The 20,957-nt window shown below is 33.8% G+C and overlaps 3 protein-coding genes across 3 annotated transcripts; 2 read left to right on the forward strand and 1 right to left on the reverse strand.

The window, feature by feature from the left end:
* Nucleotides 1–2,504: 2,504 nt before the first annotated feature.
* On the reverse strand, nucleotides 2,505–5,521 carry LOC107629306 (putative 2-carboxy-D-arabinitol-1-phosphatase). The gene is made up of 9 exons (XM_016332066.3): nucleotides 5,126–5,521; nucleotides 4,689–4,794; nucleotides 4,353–4,569; nucleotides 4,129–4,247; nucleotides 3,892–3,990; nucleotides 3,625–3,678; nucleotides 3,458–3,556; nucleotides 3,199–3,306; nucleotides 2,505–3,040 (listed from the first exon to the last, which is right to left on the reverse strand). The coding sequence occupies exons 1-9, from the start codon at nucleotides 5,464–5,466 to the stop codon at nucleotides 2,669–2,671; spliced, it is 1,515 nt and encodes a 504-aa protein (XP_016187552.2). The 5' UTR covers nucleotides 5,467–5,521; the 3' UTR covers nucleotides 2,505–2,668.
* Nucleotides 5,522–9,038: 3,517 nt separating this feature from the next.
* NAT12 (nucleobase-ascorbate transporter 12) lies at nucleotides 9,039–15,122 on the forward strand. Its single transcript, XM_016332063.3, has 10 exons — nucleotides 9,039–10,161; nucleotides 10,263–10,360; nucleotides 10,522–10,692; nucleotides 10,907–11,007; nucleotides 11,709–11,844; nucleotides 11,978–12,028; nucleotides 12,151–12,438; nucleotides 13,130–13,364; nucleotides 13,669–13,955; nucleotides 14,538–15,122. Exons 1-10 carry the CDS (start codon nucleotides 9,654–9,656, stop codon nucleotides 14,757–14,759), a joined length of 2,097 nt encoding a protein of 698 aa, XP_016187549.1. The 5' UTR covers nucleotides 9,039–9,653; the 3' UTR covers nucleotides 14,760–15,122.
* Nucleotides 15,123–15,948: 826 nt separating this feature from the next.
* Nucleotides 15,949–17,720, forward strand: LOC107629304 (arogenate dehydratase 3). The gene has a single exon (XM_016332062.3). It carries the CDS (start codon nucleotides 16,349–16,351, stop codon nucleotides 17,633–17,635), a length of 1,287 nt encoding a protein of 428 aa, XP_016187548.2. The 5' UTR covers nucleotides 15,949–16,348; the 3' UTR covers nucleotides 17,636–17,720.
* Nucleotides 17,721–20,957: the final 3,237 nt, after the last annotated feature.

A 20,957-nucleotide genomic window follows, 5' to 3' on the forward strand; every position in this document is an offset into this window, starting at 1 on the left:
AAAGTGATTCAATGTTATCCTACTATCAATTATACTAATAAATCAGATTATATTTTTCAATTATTCTCACTTGGATGTATTTATTCTCAATTAGGTCTCATTTGGATATGTTTGATTTTAATATTATACCCACTATTTGTGTTTAGATTCAATTATATCCCTAGAAAAATGAATTATGTAAATGTTGTAGGAATTAGTTTCAACTTTTGATAGAGCTATTTTTTGGAGTGGATCATCAATTCCAGACATTTGTATTCTAACTTCAAGAAGAGATTTTTAAAACTCAAACTAAAGCGTTCATGATGTGTAATTGACGGCAAGATAACATTGAATAACTTTTACAAAAGTTAGGGATACAAATAGGACGATTTAAACGTTAGGGACACAAATAAGATTTATTCCAAACGTTGGGACAAAAACGATACTTTACTCAAAATTCAAATAAACTCATAAAATTTAAATAAGTTTGAATTAAAAAACTTTACAAATAATTAAAAGCAAAAGCACACCGCATAGCATGTACAATACAACGACTACTTGGTCTTTTAATTCAATCTCTTACAAAGTAGACGAGTAGAAAACTGCTATATGCACTAACATAATCTATAAATATGAAAATTTAAGAAACATAATCTTTAAAACTATGACACGAGATTTGGCATGGCTTCTTGGAAGTTTGTTGAAGAGTCCAATTTCAGCATTAGAAAGAAAATTTAAATTTTGAGTTTGAATTGATATATCTTGTACAAATTATTGTGTCAGCACAAAAAGAAATAAAAAATCTACATGTAATAAGAAGCTGACAATGTCGGCAAGTTCAAGAACCAGTTCCGTGTGATGGGATAGATCAAATGATAGATATGCTTGATCACTGAGTTTGTGTGAACTTGCCAACCATATATATAGTTGAAGTGAATTCCTCTGAAATTCTAAGTTTAGCAGTTAAAATTGAAAGAACAATTGTAGCGTAAGTAAATGAAGATGTTTCACGTCTAATAATAATAATAGGAGATGCGCAATTTGCGCATCATGTCTACTCTGCCACACTCACATGCAGCATCAATGGCAAATAATTCCATTATTTTATATAAATGGTTGGTTAGTAAATCCTATGGCTACCCCTATTATCCAAAGTCCAAACCTTATTATTAGAAATTTAATTAATCGAAGATCCATGCTCACCATCTAATTGCTGTAGCACTGTGTATAGTACATGATAAATTTAGTGCTGGGATAAACAGATGAAGAGCTAGTGGATAAGATGGTCAGATGCCTTATCAGCTTTACTTTAAAAGAGTGCATGGAATTGCTAATATAACTATTCCACCATAAAAGAGCAACAATATCATATCTTAAAATAAAAGGGGGAAAACAGTGCCATCAAGTTCTTCAAGACTTCAACTATGGGATTATATTATTCTTCACCTTGTTAATGCTTAGTATCTTTGCAGATTTCAAGTCATTATGCAAATTTTTATTTTGAGCTCCTTTTCAAGTTTCTGGATTTAATCCAACAGCCGTATGTTTTCAGCACCAAAAACAAAATAGCAGTTTGTTTTGACCTGGAACACTGAGCTGAGCACTCATCGTGCAAACTTTTGTACTAATATTTTGCAGACAAAAGCTCAAATATAATTCTTCAGATATGGTATTCTTTTTATTCAAAACATATGTACTATTTTTAATCAATCAATTTTCTTTTTATAAAATAGTGCATATATATATATATACCTTGTTATATTATGTTTGTCCTAAAATTAAATATAAAAATAATTTTTTCATGTTGTATGTTAAAAAAATATTTTGTTAAACTTAACACATAATAATTATATCTTTAAATTTGATTTAGTATAAAAATAAATAAATAAACTAAAAAAATAGTGATAATTAATTTCATTATATTAGTTAATTAATTGATAATTAAATATAACTTAAATTATTAGTGATTTTTCAAACAAATATTATCTATATATTAATATACTGTAATTATTTTGGTTAAAAAAATTATTTATACCATAAAAACTATAAAAAGTAGATTTGACAATTAAATATGAGATACTAAAAAGTAAAATAATTGTTTAAGAATATATATAGAAAAATAATATTTAGTCATATTATAATTTTTTTTTCATTATTTTGAATATTATACTGTGTGTGAAATTATATTTTTATTATTTTAAACATTATAATAAGTGATTGTGTATATATTTCTAGTTCTTATTAATATGTATAGATAGTTTTAATTTAAAATTTTAAATATATCTAAACCAATTTGGATTGATCAAGTGATCAGCTTAGTCATCTACTTAAGTAAGTATTGGAAGTTTGAATTCTGTCTCGTATGTGTAGCAACTCATTGTCGACCAATTGCAGACTCTTAAATGGAACTCAAATTCACGACGGATTGGTCCTTATCTTGTTGGATATCGTGGAAAGCCAAAAAAAATATCTATACCTAAATTTTATTATATTTTTGCCCCAATAGCTAAATTTTTCTAGGTCCATCACTGCAAACGCTTAAATATTATTTCCTGTTTGGAGATGGTGAAGAGTCTTTACATTATTTTGAATATTTAACCACCATGATAATGCTTGAAAATTTGGATGCTAGGGACATGGGGTCACTTCAGCTTGATAAATGGAATGATACATTTGCAATATTATAGAGTTAAAACTCTTCACCATCTTCTGTTGATCTTGTAATAGGGATGGACCATCTCCCCAAATGTGCAGTATAATTTATGCACCTTATGACACCTCTTCCTTTAGGGCCATCAGGGAAGTCAAGGACACTAACACTCCCTTCGTCTAGATGAAATGACCCTAACCATTCCTTGGTCAAGTTAAGGCAGTGCCCCATTAGTGCTATGTGGATTGCTGGATGAGCAACCGCTACCAAGACTCCTTCGCTCGATTCATCGGATATTTCATCCAACAAGGATTGCCATGCCTTTCCAGATTGATCCCATAATGTTGTTCTCAACCCATCATCAATCCTATTTAACCATCCAGGCTGAATTGGGGGAAAATTGGATAAATCCTGCAATAAAGGAAAACTTTAGACAGAACATACCGATAATGAAGCATAGTTATTAATTATGTACATCAAGATTAGAAGCAACCATCAGTACCATACATTTGGTAAAATACTTTGCTAGTTCAAACACTTGGTATTTTGGTGAGGTTTTTATTGCTTACCATTTTGGATTGCTGAAAGATTGTTTCAACATCTAGGTTACCGATTTGCTTCAACTCAACATAGCGTGGCACACAGTCAGCACCCAAGCAATCTGCAGCTTCTTGTACCTAAAGTTGTATCAAACGAATTAATAATGGAAATCGAGATGGACTAGTTCAGGAATGCAATGCAATATACATCTTATAACTAAAGTCGGTTCATAAGCAGATATATATACTTTCAATAAATCAATTTAAACAGGAAATAACCGTAGCATACCTTGGAGATGGTCATGGCAGTCTCAAAACAAGCCTTGTTAGGACTGCTAATTATGGAACTCACTTTCAAATCAAGAAGTAGCTCTGCAGATTTCTGGGACTGTTAAATATTTGAAAGGTCAGACAAATAACTTTTTAACACCTAGTTCTGATGATTAAATATAGTACCTGTATAACACCAAGCATGTTCATTGGTTGATCACCAGCAAAGGGAAAACTATTCTGTTCAAAATAAGCTAGTTTGTTACAAAACCTGACATGAAAAACGTACTTAAAATAAAGTTTATTGCAAAGTTTTAAAGTTTATTCCTCTGCATATCACCTGCAGCTTTCATAGAAATTGGAACAAATACAAAAATCAAAGTTTTGGGATATTCACTGATAACATTTGGCCAGCTACCTCTATCAAGATAAATTTTAGCCTATGGTTCATACCTCCGTATTTCCCTGCGTAGATCCATTACAAACAAGTATGATCCGCTTATTTGTATCTCTGCCTCCAGATTTTCCACCAGCCACTGGTGAACCAGGGGTCTGCATTAATAAAATAGTTTGATAACAATCCTAAATACAATCTCAAATGTGAGGAAATTCACATTTTCTCTAATTTAAAGCTTTGTCACAAGTCCACAACCACAACCACAACCAAAGCCAGTCAAGACTCGGACATACCTGATTTAAGCGATCGAGGCAAATGTCCGGAGATCCGCCCTCAGGCCTGGGAATGAAATCCAGCACACTTACACCACAATTGCTCTGAAGTAAACATCTAAAATACTCCACCCCTAAACCTAATTGTTTGGAACAAAGGAGAAAAGGTGAGAACAATGTTCCAGTTGATAAGATTCCTTTTTTTTCCATCATCAAAATTTTCTTAGAAGGAGAAAAACAGGTACCAATTGCTGTAGCAACAAGAGCCTGATTAACGGCATTGTGAGCAACCACAAGAACGGACCTGCTATCATGTGCTAAGATTTTAGTCCAGCAGTTCCTAGCACGTTCCCATAGCTCTCTCACCGGATAATGACCATCGATGATGAAATTCGCAGCATCCAGCTGCCATTGACGATAAGCAGAACCATATCTCTCTTTCCCCTCATTCTTCAACAGACCCTGGATCACAATAACAACACAAGCTGACCTAGATCAATCTACAATGGACTAAATAACAATCAGATAATGAATAATTGAATATGTTTTTCATGACTAAATTATATTATTCTAAACCATACTTGAAATGAGTACAAGTCAATCTCCCTCAATTCATACTCGGGAATTATTGATTCTTTACGTCCTCCCCAAATGATCTCCGCTGTTCTCTTGGACCGTTCCAAAGGACTACAAAAACCAAAAACCACTCTAAACCTTTTATCACAGCTCTCAAGCAAATGACGATTGCTAAATTGTTCACATTTCATGTTGAGAAATACATCCAATATCAAGTGAGCTGAAAAAATTGAGGACCAAAAAACAAATCTTAAGTTTACTCAGAGATCACCTATAAAAAAATTCAATGCTCAAAAGTCGACTTCACTATATTTATATGCATACAACTTTGTCAGGAATCAACCACTACTTCAGTGGCTAGTAATAACTATATGAACTAACTACAGAATCTGAACTAACCTGTAACAAATTGAAGGAATCCGTAACCGTAACTAAGTGATACCTTGCAAAGCATGCGTCGAAGTTGTCATCAATGAGCATCTGGCGGGAAGTCTCCGCCTGAGACTCGCCCTTTTTGGTGAGCACAGAGAAGTTAGAGCTCCCTTGGATCCTCCCCTCTGCATTCCACGTGCTCTGCCCGTGCCTCACCAGAACAACCCTCTTCGCTACCTTTAACGGAGGCAAAGGCTCCGATGCCCGGAGATCCGAGCTGAGCCCTTCTCCGGGAGGCTTCTGTATCTCCTGCACGCTGGAGGAGCATCGAACGGCGCCGTACCTTGGGGGACTGCGACGGAGAAGACAAACAGAGGAAGAAGAAGAAGAAGGTGTTAGAACCAAAACCATTTGAGTTTTCAGTACCGTTAAGACTGTTACTGCGGCTTTTTTTTATTCTATGGTATTGGTTCTTTCTAATATGGCTCTATTTCCAGGAACAGGCAATGGGAATGACACGTGGCCTAACAACCAACAAGACTCTATCTCTAACACAATAACCATCTCATAAAATAAAAAATATTCAGTGATTTTGTATGTAATTATTTTTAATAATGTGATAGGTTTAAATTTTAATTTTTTTATTGATATTTTAATTTAATCAATTTTATAGCATATACTTTAAGTCTTTATACTTTTTAAATTAATTTCTATATATTTATTTTTATGAATATAATTATTTATATTATTTTATTTTAATAATTATATCGTTTTGTAAAAAATATTAAGTTTTCTTCTAAATTTATATTATTAAAAAATTTTTATCTTAAATTTTTTTATGATAATTTATTTTAATTATAATTTTATTTTGAGAGTTGTATTTTATATTCTATAAAAGTACTAATATTTTTGAAATAATTAATAATTTATAAATTATTTTTAAATTTTTAAAATTTTTAAAAGAATTGATCTCAATTAAAAAGATATGTAACAATTTTTTACCTAAACATACTATAAAAGTATTGATATCTTATAATTTTATAGAGTACTATAGAGTACTATGTAATTTTTATATAAAAAAATTATTAAAAAATTCTATATTTTTATATATATATTAATAAAATCTAAAAAAAGAGTAATTCATTAATTACATATCATACATAAATTATTTTTATATAATAAAAGATAACAAAAAATAATTAAAATTTTTTTATAAAATTCGACACCAGCATATTAAAATTTTTAAATTTGTCTCTCCTCCAAATATATCGTCACTAACATTGCAACCTATCCTCCATATTTAAAACTATTGTTTCAAAATTCATACCATTCGGTCATTCACAATATTATTAAAATTTAATTTTTATTCATTGTGAACGTAAAAGAGTTTTTCATGCATTTTTACATTAATATAAATAACTAATTTTTAAAATTATTACTTAAAAATTATATAAATATATAAACACTCAAAATATTTTATAATACATCAAAATCAAATTCTCATTATTATGTTTTTTTTTTTTTTTTGTTTCTATGGTATCCTATATTTTTGTTCTAATATAATGGGCTTTCTTCAGTAAAAAAAATGAAGCGGGCTACTAAGCTGCAAACAACTTAAGGCTAGCCTCCTCTCTATCATTGGCCCATAAAAGGATGTTATATTATATATCAGAGAAGCTCAGACAAGATAAAAAAAAAAAAAAACTTAAAAAGCCCAGAAAATAAGGCCTATACAATTTCATGGCTCAGATTTTGTGTGTGTAATATTCATATAAGTAGATTTATTTATTTGAATTTTGTGAAACGACGTGAGATAAATTTGTTTGAAGAATATTCACGTAGTGAGATTGATGGATGATTGTTCCAATTTTGTTAAAGAACAATGCATGGTGTTGATCAATAATTGTGGTGAAAGGCACTAGTGCGGAAAATAGATGCTCCCCATTCTTGATTCGCGGTTGCAACGACCAAATACCAATCGATGACCCCTTTGAATATATGTATATAATACTGGTTTTAATGGCAATCTGGCTTGCTACTTCTCCGATTTCTGCTCTTCTTTTCTTAAGCATATCAATGGATAAGTCAATTTTATAAGCCTGAATCTTGAAAACCAGAAACAGCATCATTTCATTTGAGCTAATACATTTTTCTTTAATTTGTTGTTAACAAATAATGAAGTTCCAACCCATCAGGATTGACAGGTAGCTATACAATGACTGGACGCTGACTCATCATAATGCACAAAAATCAAACCTTAAGCAAGGTTCCAATATATTTTAATCACATTTATTAACAACAAAAACAACTGAAATTTTTATGAAATGTTAATTCCGATTATATCCAAAATAATAATTATTATGGTGGTTTGGAGGATGTCATTGTTAGACAGATAGACTTAAACACAGTCCCACAGATGTTGCTTTCATTCTTCAAACGGCTACTTGTGCTGTAGTTTTGGGTCATATCCATAACACTCTCTCTCCAAAAACCTCCAAAATTAGCCGTTCCTTTCTTCTAATCCTTCGCTCTTTGCTTTGCTTTGCACCATTGTTTACAGCTAGCATTTTCTATTTTCTATTTTCTATTTTTTTCATCATTACTATTAATATTATTGTTTACTGTCTTATTTATTTGGGTGCCCCTTTTATCTACTTTTCTTAATAATTAATTATGGTGCCTGATGCATGTCTTGTGAAGGGAACCCCCACACCATTATATATATATATATATATCATATATCAGCCTTTCATTTTCAACATGTGTCACTTGTGACTCATCACACATTAGGACCCCCCCCCTTCTTTCTTTTCTAAAATCTTCTTAATCAACCACAATTGAAATTACGATGTGTTAGTTTGTGAACTAAAATTTAAAGAGTAATGATAATATGTATTTTTGAAAAACAAATAAATGGAGTAATACTATGTCATATATACTACATAGGGAGATAATAATTCTGTTTGAATTTCAGTCAACTATATTAATATTTAATATATTGCAAGATTATGGGGAAAATGTAGGTTAAACTAAACAATAGAGTGACATTTCAACTCAATAAGAAAAGAAAAGAAACAATGACATTACAATTTTAGTTCTAGCTAGGATTATTTATGTTTTTTTTTTTTTGTGAATAATCACTATGTTATTGTATAGAGTTGTAAGTTAATCCATTTATTACTCTATGATCACGTAATAGTTTTTTCTAAGTTGTGGAGCAACGTAACTAGCTGTGGAGTAAAGGTAAACCTTATTTAACACAGGTGAAGTACTTCAAGGTGGACATGTAACCCATTCCCATCAATTAGTAGTCAAGAATAATTCATATAATATAGTTTTTTATTAAACCAATTTAATTTGAGCTTATTAGTTATATCATTCCTTAACCTATGCAGTTGTTGCATGAGAGTGATTTTTGGTACAAAGTGTTACGTAATGAACAATTGCTACCAGCTGAACTAATACTAATAGTTATAGAAAATTAAGCACAAATTAAAAAATGTAGTTAGTGATGTTAAAAGAGTTAATGATCAGTTTGTGGCTAATATTTATTCTCATGTCTTAATGACATGTATATAAGGCAAAATTACCTCTACTTGTGAGTTTTGTGACTTTTGTCAGTAGTAAATACACTAGGTCTCTCTTGCACTCTTCCTTTTCATTCACCACTATGCCTAGTAATTTCTGCCTAAATGTGAATATATGTGTATGTATATTATACTGCTCGACTTAAATTACATTATACCACCATTTATATGTCAAAATGTAGATCTCAATGTTTTTTTTTTTTACTAAAGATAAAAGACTCGAACCTGCAGCATTTTAATTGAGTATGGGGGACTATACCATTTGAGTTATAATTCATTGGCATGTAGATCTCAATGTTTATTGCTTGAAAAATACAATAAAATACTAACTTTTTTCCAAGTCAAGCTATATTGATTACATTTAAATGAGTTGCTGAAAACTCCATTTTAGCTTATTCTTGAGAAAAGGTAGTAGAACCTAAACATGTAGCTGACTATCAAAACCTTTTTCTGTACTTTTGCATATTTCTTCAATTTCAATTGATCTATTTTTAACATATAATATAAAGAAATTAACTAATGAAATTGAATTCGGGTAAATTAGTGTTTGACCCTAAATGTTGAGAAATTTATGTATTTTGAGTTAGTTTATTAAGTAGTTAATTAATATAATAATCTTCCCCAAAGTCACTCCGGGAGCTGAGGGCAGCAGGAATTTAAATGAATTTGTTGAATTCCAGCTTATACTTTTGTGGTTCCACCGTTTCCCCCGTGAGATACAAGACTACCAAACACGAAACAAAATTAAAACACTTAATCATAACGCGCTTTTCAGCTCCAACTAAAAAAAATCTCACCACACACACTCACTTCACTTCACTTGGCAGCTCAAACATACTCAACTTGCATTTCATTTCATCGCCATAACTTTCATTGGCGCGGAAAACAAAAAACCCTAAAACAACAAGAAAACCACTTCTTGTTCTTCTTCTTGCTCTGCATTGCACCTCCGCTGCCAGATCTGCAAGCTTTTTCAAGCTATGCTTCACTGACCTTCTTCTGCTTCCCAACATGTCCAATTCGGATCCCAACCACCGCAACCGTCCTCCCTCGCCGGACGCCAAGCCATTGCCCCCCTCTTCGTGGGCCAAGAAGACGGGATTCAGGCCTAAATTCTCCGGCGAGACCAATGCCACCGACTCCGCCCAGCTCGCGCTCCCTCCCAGGCCCTCACACCCCGCACCCGCTATCGCGGATCTAGAAGCGGGCCGGCCTCGGGCTCCGGCAAACGGTATAGCGCCGGCCACCGATAAGGTACCTCCAGCGGCTCCTGTTCCGGTTCCGCCGAAGGATCAGACTGCGAAGAAGCGGAGAGATTCCGACGGCGGAACCAAGGGGTCAGTGCCAAGCACCAACGGCCAAGCTCCGCCACCGGCGACGGCGGCTGCTGCGCCGGTGGACCAGCCACAGCATGCTAGGAGAGCGTCGAGGCATGAAGAAGTAGTGGATGTTGAAGACGACGGGTTTGTGCCTCGGCACTCTCACATGAAGTACGAACTCAGAGATTCACCTGGTCTTGGTAAATTCTTGTTTTGTTTACTCTGTGGAATTATTAGTTTTTTTTAGGGTTGATAATTTGATATATTTTGACGATGATGTTAATTGTTCTTCTGTGTGTAGTTCCAATTGGTGTGTACGGTATTCAGCATTACGTTTCGATATTGGGTTCGTTGATTCTGATTCCACTTGTAATAGTTCCTGCAATGGGTGGCAGTCATGTGAGTGTGATTTGATTTCAGCTTTCAACTTTAGACTTAGTTGAATTCTTTACTTATTTGTTTATGTTTTTTTCTAAAAAAGAAAAAATGTTGAAGTCTATTTGTTTTGCGGCGAAGTTGTTATATGGGGTACTGTTATTCTGATGTGTTAGTGGTTATAGGAGGAAACTGCTATGGTGGTATCGACTGTGCTCTTCGTTTCTGGTGTCACTACACTCCTGCATATTACTTTTGGGTCCAGATTGCCATTGATACAGGGCCCTTCTTTTGTATACTTGGCTCCGGCTCTTGCTATCATCAACTCGCCAGAGTTTCAAGGATTAAATGGAAATGTATGTATCCTTTGTCCATTTCTTTATGTTTTAAGATAATTGTGTCTGTTTTGTTTTGTACAATTGTTCATCCAATGAAATTGAGTAGTTTCTACTTTATAGTTATATATAGTTATTGAGGAATTTGAGTTGTCTTAAAGATTTTCTGATGGAATAGTTGAAACAAGTTAAAAATGGCAGCTGATAAGGCTTCTATTTCTATCTCGGTTTGCAGAAGTTCAAACACATAATGAAGGAGCTTCAGGGGGCTATAATAATTGGATCAGCTTTTCAAGCTCTACTGGGATATACAGGGCTTATGTCGCTTTTAGTAAGGTATGCATGTGTTTGTGTATTCTTTTGCATGTGTGTGTGTGTGTTTGGGGAAGGGGGGGGTCTGTTTGTCTTTTTATGAGTACATGCTTCATCGTCTGACCAAGCAGTATGCATTGTTGTGGATTAGGGCTGTGTGCTATTTAGTTCTTAGTTCTAAAGCCTATAGATTTATGAAATTTGACTAGAAGCAATTATAGAGGATAATCTGTGAAGAAGAATGCTGTAAGAATAAGCAAAAACATTTAGATTTAGTGATGTCATATATATAGTTGATAGTATTCTCGCGGGGGATATTTGAATTGGGATTTATGTTGCAGTTGCAGACCTAAAATTATTTGTCGCCTTCCCCAAAAAATGTTGGGTTGGTTCAATATCTCTGGTTGTCATAAAGGTGGATAAGTTATTTCTTAGGTTGGTTGTCATTAATTAAGGTTTATAATTGATTTCTTAGCTTAACAATATATTCTAATCCAAAATCAACAAGCTGTGATTAATTTAGCTTATTTGATTAATTTTTCCACTTGGTTCCTTCCCGTCTACATGCATCACTCTTCCTAATTTTTATATTTTTAAATAAAAAATATGGAGCTATGACCTGTTACTTTCCTAAGAACTTCAATCACTCTTCCTAATCGTTTTATGTCTTAGATTTTCTGTTCTGTGTAGCTGATAATGAACTTCATTTTATGATCTCCTTTCAGATTGATCAATCCTGTAGTTGTATCCCCCACTATTGCTGCTGTTGGACTTTCATTTTTCAGTTATGGTTTCCCAATAGTTGGTACATGTCTTGAGATTGGTGCAGTACAGATATTGGTGGTGGTTGTTTTTTCTCTTGTAAGTTGTTGAGTTCATCTTGAATGTTTATATCATTATTTTATTATTACTTCAGAATCCCTGTGTGTATGTTCATGGTATTGCTTGAGCATTTTGCTAACATATGTAATATATTATTTCTTGTTCTCTGCAGTACCTTCGTAAAATATCTATTCTCGGACATCGCATATTTCTAATATACGCGGTAAGCTCAATGTTAAAATATCTTTCTGTTACTCTTCAGTAGTTGAAACAAAAGTTTGTGCGACTGCAACTGACTTATTCTAAACATGATGCCTGTTTGCTATTTCTCCCTTTAAATGCCAGGTTCCTTTGGGTCTGGCAATTACATGGGCATTCGCTTTCATGTTGACTGAGGCAGGGTTGTACAACTACAAAGGGTGCGATATAAATATACCTGCATCAAATATGGTTTCACAGCACTGCAGAAAGAATTTTTCAAGGATGAAACATTGCCGGGTTGATACTTCTCATGCACTGAGATCCTCTCCATGGTTTAGATTTCCTTATCCACTACAATGGGGTACACCTGTCTTCCACTGGAAAATGGCTCTTGTGATGTGTGTGGTTTCTGTAATCTCATCTGTGGATTCGGTTAGTTTCTTGTCTCTTTTTAGCTCTGGTTCCTGGTCTGTATTTTGTTATCTTGATTTAGATTAACAATGATTACAATGCCTTTAACCTTTTATTGGGGTTGTCTATATAAATCAAATGATACTGTCCTATCTTAACTTTGAACATGTCAATAATTTAACTTGCTTGTGTTAAGTTAGAAAAACTAACCATCCACTAGGTTCTATTACCGCAGTGTACTAGCAGCTGATGAAAGTTGCAATTGCTATTCACTTATGTGTCATTTCATTTTAGCTGCAAGCTTTTACAACAATGAATGTAAATGGGAAGGGAAAAAATAGAAAGACCAAAAGAGCCTGGTGGTAGGCTTATAATTTATCAGATTGAAACTAGAAAACAGTGGTTGTCAATTTGTAAGGCATTTTTTCAGTCAGTCTCTATTTATTAATTCCTTATTTCGTTCTCATTTGTTTAAACTATACTGAAGAGTAATGTAGTGCTTTCATGGTATGAAGTGTTAGAATTCTTTTGATTGCAAATATTCACAATATGATCAGTCAAATAATAAGGTGGTACTGATGTATCAGATTAACAATACAGTATATCAAAATTTTACTGTTCTTTTACTTTTTTTTTCCCCCTTTTCCCTGTATACAGGATTAATAAATCATTATACTGTGGTGTTGATATTCATTTGCTTTAAACTTTGTAGGTTGGATCATACCATGCATCTTCTTTACTGGTGGCATCCAGACCTCCAACTCCTGGAGTTCTAAGTCGAGGAATTGGTTTGGAAGGTCTTACAAGTGTCTTGGCTGGTCTCTGGGGAACTGGAACTGGGTCGACAACTATAACTGAAAATGTCCACACAATTGCTGTGACTAAAATGGGAAGCCGCAGGGCAGTTCAACTGGGCGCTTGCTTTTTAATAGTGTTGTCTCTTGTGGGTAAGTCTTTTATCATTTTGTTCTTGGATCTAACCTTCACGAAATGTGCATTAAGCCATCTCAGAGGCTATTGGTTCTGCACATAAATAGCCTTTTCAGAATAATGTTCTTTGAGAAGCTAATCTTCAAGACTGTAACTATATATATTTTACTCAGGAAAGCAGTTTGTTTTAGTTTGAAATATTCAATGTATCATGTTTGAAATGATGTGCATATAAATATATAATATATTTTTTTTGTTCTGTCACTTGTAGAACTTCTTTTCATGCAATCTGTGTTTACCTATGCTTATGCTATACAACAGGTAAGGTTGGAGGTTTCATTGCTTCAATTCCTGATGTCATTGTTGCTGGTCTACTCTGCTTTATGTGGGCAATGCTTACCGCATTGGGCTTGTCAAACCTACGGTATAGTGAGGCTGGAAGCTCTCGGAATATCATCATTGTTGGGTTATCATTGTTTTTCTCTCTTTCCATACCTGCCTACTTTCAACAATATGGTCTCTCTCCAAACTCCAACATGTCAGTGCCGAATTATTTCCAGCCTTATGTTGTGGCTTCTCATGGACCTATACAGAGCAAGAATGGAGGGGTATGTCTTTCTCATGTTTTAACGAACCTTATGCTTGCATTCTTGGTGTCAAATTTTGTGAAAAAGATATTCAGAAGTGTCATTGTCTATTTCATCTGTTGGGGTTACTGCAGTAGATAAAATTGTTTCACTGCCTAAATATCTGAATTATTTGGTGAATGGAAGTAAACTAAAATAATTTTCAATAGGGAATAGTTATTTGCAGTTTTCTGTTATTTGGTTTTGACTGTATATTCCGCATCATTGACATTCTCCTGCCTGCTCTTATTTAATTAGTAATTGCGGCATAATCATCTTTTCTTTTTTCCTTTTTTTTTTATTTTTATTTTACTGGTACTGCATTACATCTTGTTAATGTGCGTGTATATGTTTAATATTTTAATATGTGGGTTCATGTGACTTGTGAATTCAAGATGCGGTGAAAGCTACTATATATATATATATATATATATATATATATATATAGCTTTAGTTTTGCAATGGGCCTGTTCGTTTTGCACTTGAATGCTTTCTCTAAACTACTATGCTCCAGTTATTCAGGGTCAAGTTCCTAAAATAACACGATATTGGTTCATTTTGCAGCTGAACTATGTCTTGAACACGTTGTTTTCACTACACATGGTGATAGCGTTTCTTGTTGCTTTTATCCTGGACAACACTGTTCCTGGCAGTAAGCAGGAACGTGGGGTATATGTTTGGTCTGAGGCCGAGGTTGCTAGAAGGGAACCTGCTGTTGCGAGCGACTACGAGTTGCCCTTGAGAGTTGGTCGGATTTTCAGATGGGTGAAGTGGGTTGGCCTCTGAAGAACGATGATTTCATGGGCTGAGATTTTCAGTCTTTCAAATGGCTCAACTGAGTCTAAGATTCACATGGTTCTGTTGGGCTAGTGATGGATATTAGTATAGGTCATGTTACAAAAATCAATTTGTGTACATTGGAGATCTCCAGAGGGATCTATCCGTGTTGTAATTTATTAGATTAATCATTGTATCTAGTTTTGATTCATCAAAATCTCCAGCTGGGTAACTTTTTTGTTTTGTTCTTGAAGCGGACTATAACAAATCATTTTGAATGTATATATACACATTTTTTTTTTTGCCGGTTTCATCCAGCTTCATTGTAATTCCTACAGGAAGCAAGGTTAATATTATTGTTGGGTTATCGTCTCTAGTGGAATCTGGTATATTTGAGGTTCATTCATGGAGCATCGAATGCTGTCTTATTGGTTGAAAAGTCACTAAAATCATCTGTTCTATCTCTTATTTATTGTTCGAAGAATGTGATAGAGGAAAATGTTGACCACACATTCATATCATAAGCGTTCACTTTACTATTCTCATATTTTGGTGTAGTTTCAAATGTTCAAATACTGATAATAATACTGCTCCAGTTTTTAAGGTAGCGTTTGTTTTGAAATACTGAGACAGAGATTGAGATTTAATATCAAGTTTGTTGGTTTAGAGACTGAGAAACTGAGATTTAATATCAAGTTTGTTAGTTTAGAGACTGATATTAAAATTTTTGTCTCTGTTATCAAAATTTTAGTATTTCAGTACCTCCAAAAAGTGGGGATATAAGGGACTAAAATTTTTAGAAATGGAGACTGAAACTTTGATAACATTTTATACTCAAAATACCTTCATTTCAATTAATTAATTTTAATTTTATTCTTTGTACAAATTAAATTAGAATTTTATTTTTGTTTCAATTTCTGTCTCTCACTTTGCACCAAACAGAATATTGAAATTTATTTCAATCTCTATCTCTTAGTCTCTGTCTCTCAATTTCAGTCTTTCTGCCTCTGTCTCTTCACTAAACGCTACCCAAGTGATACAGGTGACATCACACTAATCACCAAGATTTCATGTCATCAATAAGCACCCACAAGCCACGTGAAATCCCTTCATTTGTAGAAGAGCCATGTGTGTTTTTATGCTATCAATTCCTAGGAGAGTTTTACACAACTATGATTGAAAGCCTGGAATATTTCACCAAAACATTTTGCTTTTTCTTTCCCCTTTTTTTCCTAGCAAAAGAGGAAACATCCAAGCTTGAAAGCAAATATAAACTTCCCATTATAAGTCAATATAAAATACTTTAAAAAATTAACAACGAAGGGGACCTATTAGTAGTAACAAGGGATAGAAAAGAGAGAAGAGGGGGGTAGGTGTGAGATTGACCAAACCACCTTCACACGCACACACCATACCCTCAAAATTTGTCACGCACCAATATTTAAACCCTCAACTCCGCATCCATTCTTTTCTCAGCTTGAAGTTCCGTTCTCCCAGAGAGAACTCCAAGCTAGAGCTACCTTATTCATAAGATTATCACCTACGTTAGATTTCCCATTTCACCCCTACTCTTTCTTAATTACCAAATTGGAACAAAAATGCACACTCTCTCACCGCCGTATTCTAACGCACTCAGCTACCTCCACCGGGGGAGTGAGCCCACATTTCGGGTAGTTCCAACCCGAATAACGGTTAAATGCGGTTACGGGTTCGAACCAGCAAGCTTCTCGCAGGGAGTCGGGTCGACCCGAACGGACTGGCAGAGCGCATGCGCCATCCTATCCAGCAAGGTCGACTCTCAGAACGAGGACTCAAACCCCACAGCGGCAGGAGAGAACATAGCCGCCGTGAACGGCCACAAATCCGCCGGAACAGACCTGAACCTAGTCCACGTCAGCGGCGAAAAAACGCTTCCTCCAAAGCCGCTCACGATCTCCGACCTATCGCCAGCACCGATGCACGGCTCGCAGCTGCGCGTGGCATACCAGGGAGTCCCCGGTGCGTACTCCGAGGCTGCCGCTGGCAAAGCCTACCCTAACGGAGAAGCCATACCTTGCGATCAGTTCGAGGTTGCTTTCCAAGCCGTTGAGCTCTGGATCGCCGATCGCGCCGTTTTACCCGTCGAAAACTCCCTCGGCGGCTCGATCCACCGGAACTACGACCTCCTCCTCCGCCATCGCCTCCACATCGTGGGCGAGGTCCAGCTCCCCGTTCACCACTGCCTCCTTGCCCTTCCTGGCGTCCGATCGGAGTACCTGACGCGCGTGATCTCTCACCCTCAGGCCCTCGCACAGTGCGAGCATACTCTCACCAAGCTCGGCCTCAACGTGGCTCGCGAAGCCGTAGACGACACCGCCGGCGCCGCGGAGTTCGTGGCCACCAACAACCTCCGAGACACGGCGGCAATCGCTAGCGCACGCGCGGCAGAGCTGTACGGTCTTCAGATCCTGGCGGATGGGATCCAAGATGACCCGAATAACGTGACCCGGTTCGTGATGTTGGCCCGAGAACCAATCATTCCTCGCACGGACCGGCCTTTTAAGACGAGTATCGTGTTCGCGCACGATAAAGGGACCTCCGTGCTCTTTAAGGTGCTCTCGGCGTTTGCGTTTAGGAACATCAGTTTGACTAAGATCGAGTCAAGGCCGCATCGTAACCGTCCGATCCGGATTGTTGACGATGACAAGAATGAAGGGACAGCAAAGCACTTTGAGTACATGTTTTATGTTGATTTCGAGGCATCCATGGCTGAGGTCAGAGCACAGAATGCCCTGGCTGAGGTTCAAGAATTCACCTCCTTTCTGAGGGTTTTGGGTAGTTATCCCATGGATATGACACCGTGGAGCCCTTCTGCTTCTCCTTCCTCTAGGGAGAGTAGAATTTAGCAATTTCTCTATTATTTTTTTTTTCATAAAACGTAATTGAACACATAATTGTGCCATATGATTATATATTTGATCATTGTCAAAATTGTGCAGATAATCCTTTAATATTTTGGTTCGATTCGATTTTACAGTATATATTTTTGAATTATATTTGACTTTTGTGTTTCTTTGTTTGAGCAAACAATCTTAGAACTTGGGATCTGAATTTCTTAGTAGAGCTTTTAAAAAGTGGGTTGTTGAAGGATTTAGGAGAGAGTCATTGTAGATTTTCGTCAAATAATAGGTGTTAGGTGAGGTTGTGCCCTCCTTATATGATTTTGATGAAAAAATGCACTTGTCAACTAAGACGACCTACATTTTAGGTGGTTGATTATGTTTGGGATGATACTCAATATTTTATGTTTGGACATTATTGAAGAACCAAATGTAAGTCTAACCGAGTTGTTCTAATATAATTAAAATTAATTATAATTAGCATTATTTCAAATTTTATTGTTAAAATTGGTTGGACTTGATTTATAAAAAAAATAGATACGTAATATTACTAATATTATATATACATAAACTAACGTAAAAGTTTTATGTTTAGGTTAGGGACAGTATTTGTTTGAAATTTTTGAAGGCTTAATTAATTGCTAATATATTTTCTTTTGGTAGAGAAGAATTATTCACTAATATCTAAGCCAACATGAAACCTCATATAGTATTGCTTTGGCTGCCTCATTTGAAATTAGACACTTATTTTAAAGAATAACGTAGCACACCATAAACAGGTAGTGACTTTTTTATAAACTGTTGTTTCACATGTTGATATGCCATTTTTTTTCCATTTCCACATGATACATGTTATAGTTGTTAGTACATGGTAGGTCCTCTGAAGATACAGCTAGATTATATATGTTGTTTACATTCATTCAATTTATCAAATCCTACCCCACCACGAACAAATTCAAATTAAAATCACATTGAAATAAGAAAATGAAAATGAAAATGAAAAGAACGTATCATAAATCTTTTGTCTTTTGTTACAATAATATTAATTGTTTAGAAAGCCATAACATCAAACACTACCCTCTAGTTTCATTTAATTTTCAAGTCAATTCATTCTTGACTCTTGTGTGTGTGTGTGTACACTCTAGACTAAGCTAGCTTCTGTATTCTAAGCACAGACTACTCTCTTCTCAGTTATTATTGTTACTGTTGTTGTGGTAGCTAGGCTTTCAGGTTGTAGAGCCAGTTATTATTATAACTATTATTGATTATTAATCACATTGATTTGGTGCATGAAGATAACTGGTATAAAGTTGTCCCACTCAAGTTAATTAGTACGGTAAATTAAAAGACATGTGGGGTAGCGTGGCATTAGCCATTAGCTAGCACTGGCCACTGAGGCACTCAACTTGCACACATGAAAGCAACTTGTATGTTGTGAGTATAATTATCCCATATAGTTTATTATTATGGAACGTCATTAAGTCTGTGTTTGTTTGTAGAGACATGACAGAACATACACTGAAACAGAGACAATACACTGAAACGGAGACAATAGGACGGAGACACTAAAAAATATTTTTTGTGTATTGTGTTTGGATACGATGGACAAGACACTAATGTAATGTCTAGTTTGGATACATATAAAAAAGATTAAAATATTATATGAAATGACTAAAATAGTCCTATGATTCTAAATTTTTTACATTAATACAAATTAATTTAATAAAAAATGAGAGTACGTAGAAATACAGACAGAACTTAAAAAAATATTTGAAGAGGCAAAAAATTTTAATAAAAAATATATTAGTATTTATATTAAAATAAATTTTATAAATATAATTATTTTATTTTAAAATTTATTATTAATATGTAGGAATACATATGATTAAGATTAACAAAAAAATAAATTTGAGTTTGATTAATAAAAAAATTTGTTTAAGTTAATAAGCCAAATTAATTTTAAATAAAAATTTAATTTTAAAAAAAATCTATTTTTACATGAAAAAATAATTAGTTTTTGCATATAAAAATATTTTTTTATTTAAAAAAATTATTTTTTTATCTAAAAACTGATTTTTCTTTATAAAAAACTGATTTTTCTTTAAATTATATAAAATCAATTATAATTTATAAATTATTTTTTAACATTTTAAAAGATCAATTTTACTTTTGCTAATATTTATCTTTCAAAAGTTTTAAGATTAATTATTTTTGTTATTATTTTTATTACAAATCAAATAATATAATATAAGGTTAAAATAGTATTGAAGTAAAACGATAAAAAGAAAAGAATTATCTACCCCCAATAAAAAATTCTACAGAAAGGAGAGAGTACCTGGAAAAGAAAGAGATAGAGAAAGAACAGGAAAAAAAAAAAGTATCTCTGAACAACGCAATAGAAAAAATAAAAAGGGATAATAGTGGAAAAAAAGGAAAACAAAATTTATAAAATTGTCAGTGTCCACTCTTTCAAATCCTGTGTCCATCATTGTCCTTCGTGAAAGAGTGGACACAAAAGTATAAAAAACTGTCTCGGAGACAATATGTCCACTATCCATGTCTCTGCTTCCAAACACTTTTTAAACAAGTGTTGTCCATGTCTCCGTGTCCTGCCTCCGAAAACAAACGCTACCTAAGGGTTTGTTTGGGTATAGGAAAAAAAATAAGAGGAAAGAAAATAGAAAGAAAATTATGAGTTATTTGTATATTATTTGGATGAAGAGAAAATAGATAGAAAGAAAATAGAGAGAAAAACTTCTTTTGTTTGGATAGAAAGAAAAATGAAAAGAAAAAAAAATCATAAAATATAAAATTATATTAATATCTTTATCTATATTATATGTAAATTATAATTTATTAATGATAAAAGGTAAATATGTAATTTTATTCATATTTATAACATTTTTTTTCATTTTCATCTCATTTGTGGAGAGAAAATAATTTAGTAGGTTCCACATTAATTTTTTTTTCTCATCCAAATAACAAAAAATTTATTTTTTCATCTATTTTTTCTCTTTCTATCTTCTTTTCCTTCAAATTCTCTCGATCCAAACAATGTGTAAGTAATAAAATTGTGAAAGAATAGGAAAATAAAAGAATTGTGAAAGAAAAAGATGAAGAAATTTTATTGATTGTTGATTGAATGAATTATAAACTATGAAGGTAAAACTAAGTATATATAGAGTATTGGCCTATGAAAGATAAAATTAGATAAAGATAAGATATAGATAAAGATAAAGATAACTATAAGATAAGATAAAGACTAAATTATAATTTAATTTGTGTATTCTGTTGGGCTGAATTTGTGGGCCGTGAGACGTCTTTATTG

Source organism: Arachis ipaensis, chromosome B3 (assembly GCF_059453495.1).
Source record: "Arachis ipaensis isolate K30076 ecotype BB chromosome B3, ASM5945349v1, whole genome shotgun sequence".
NCBI lineage: Eukaryota > Viridiplantae > Streptophyta > Magnoliopsida > Fabales > Fabaceae > Arachis > Arachis ipaensis.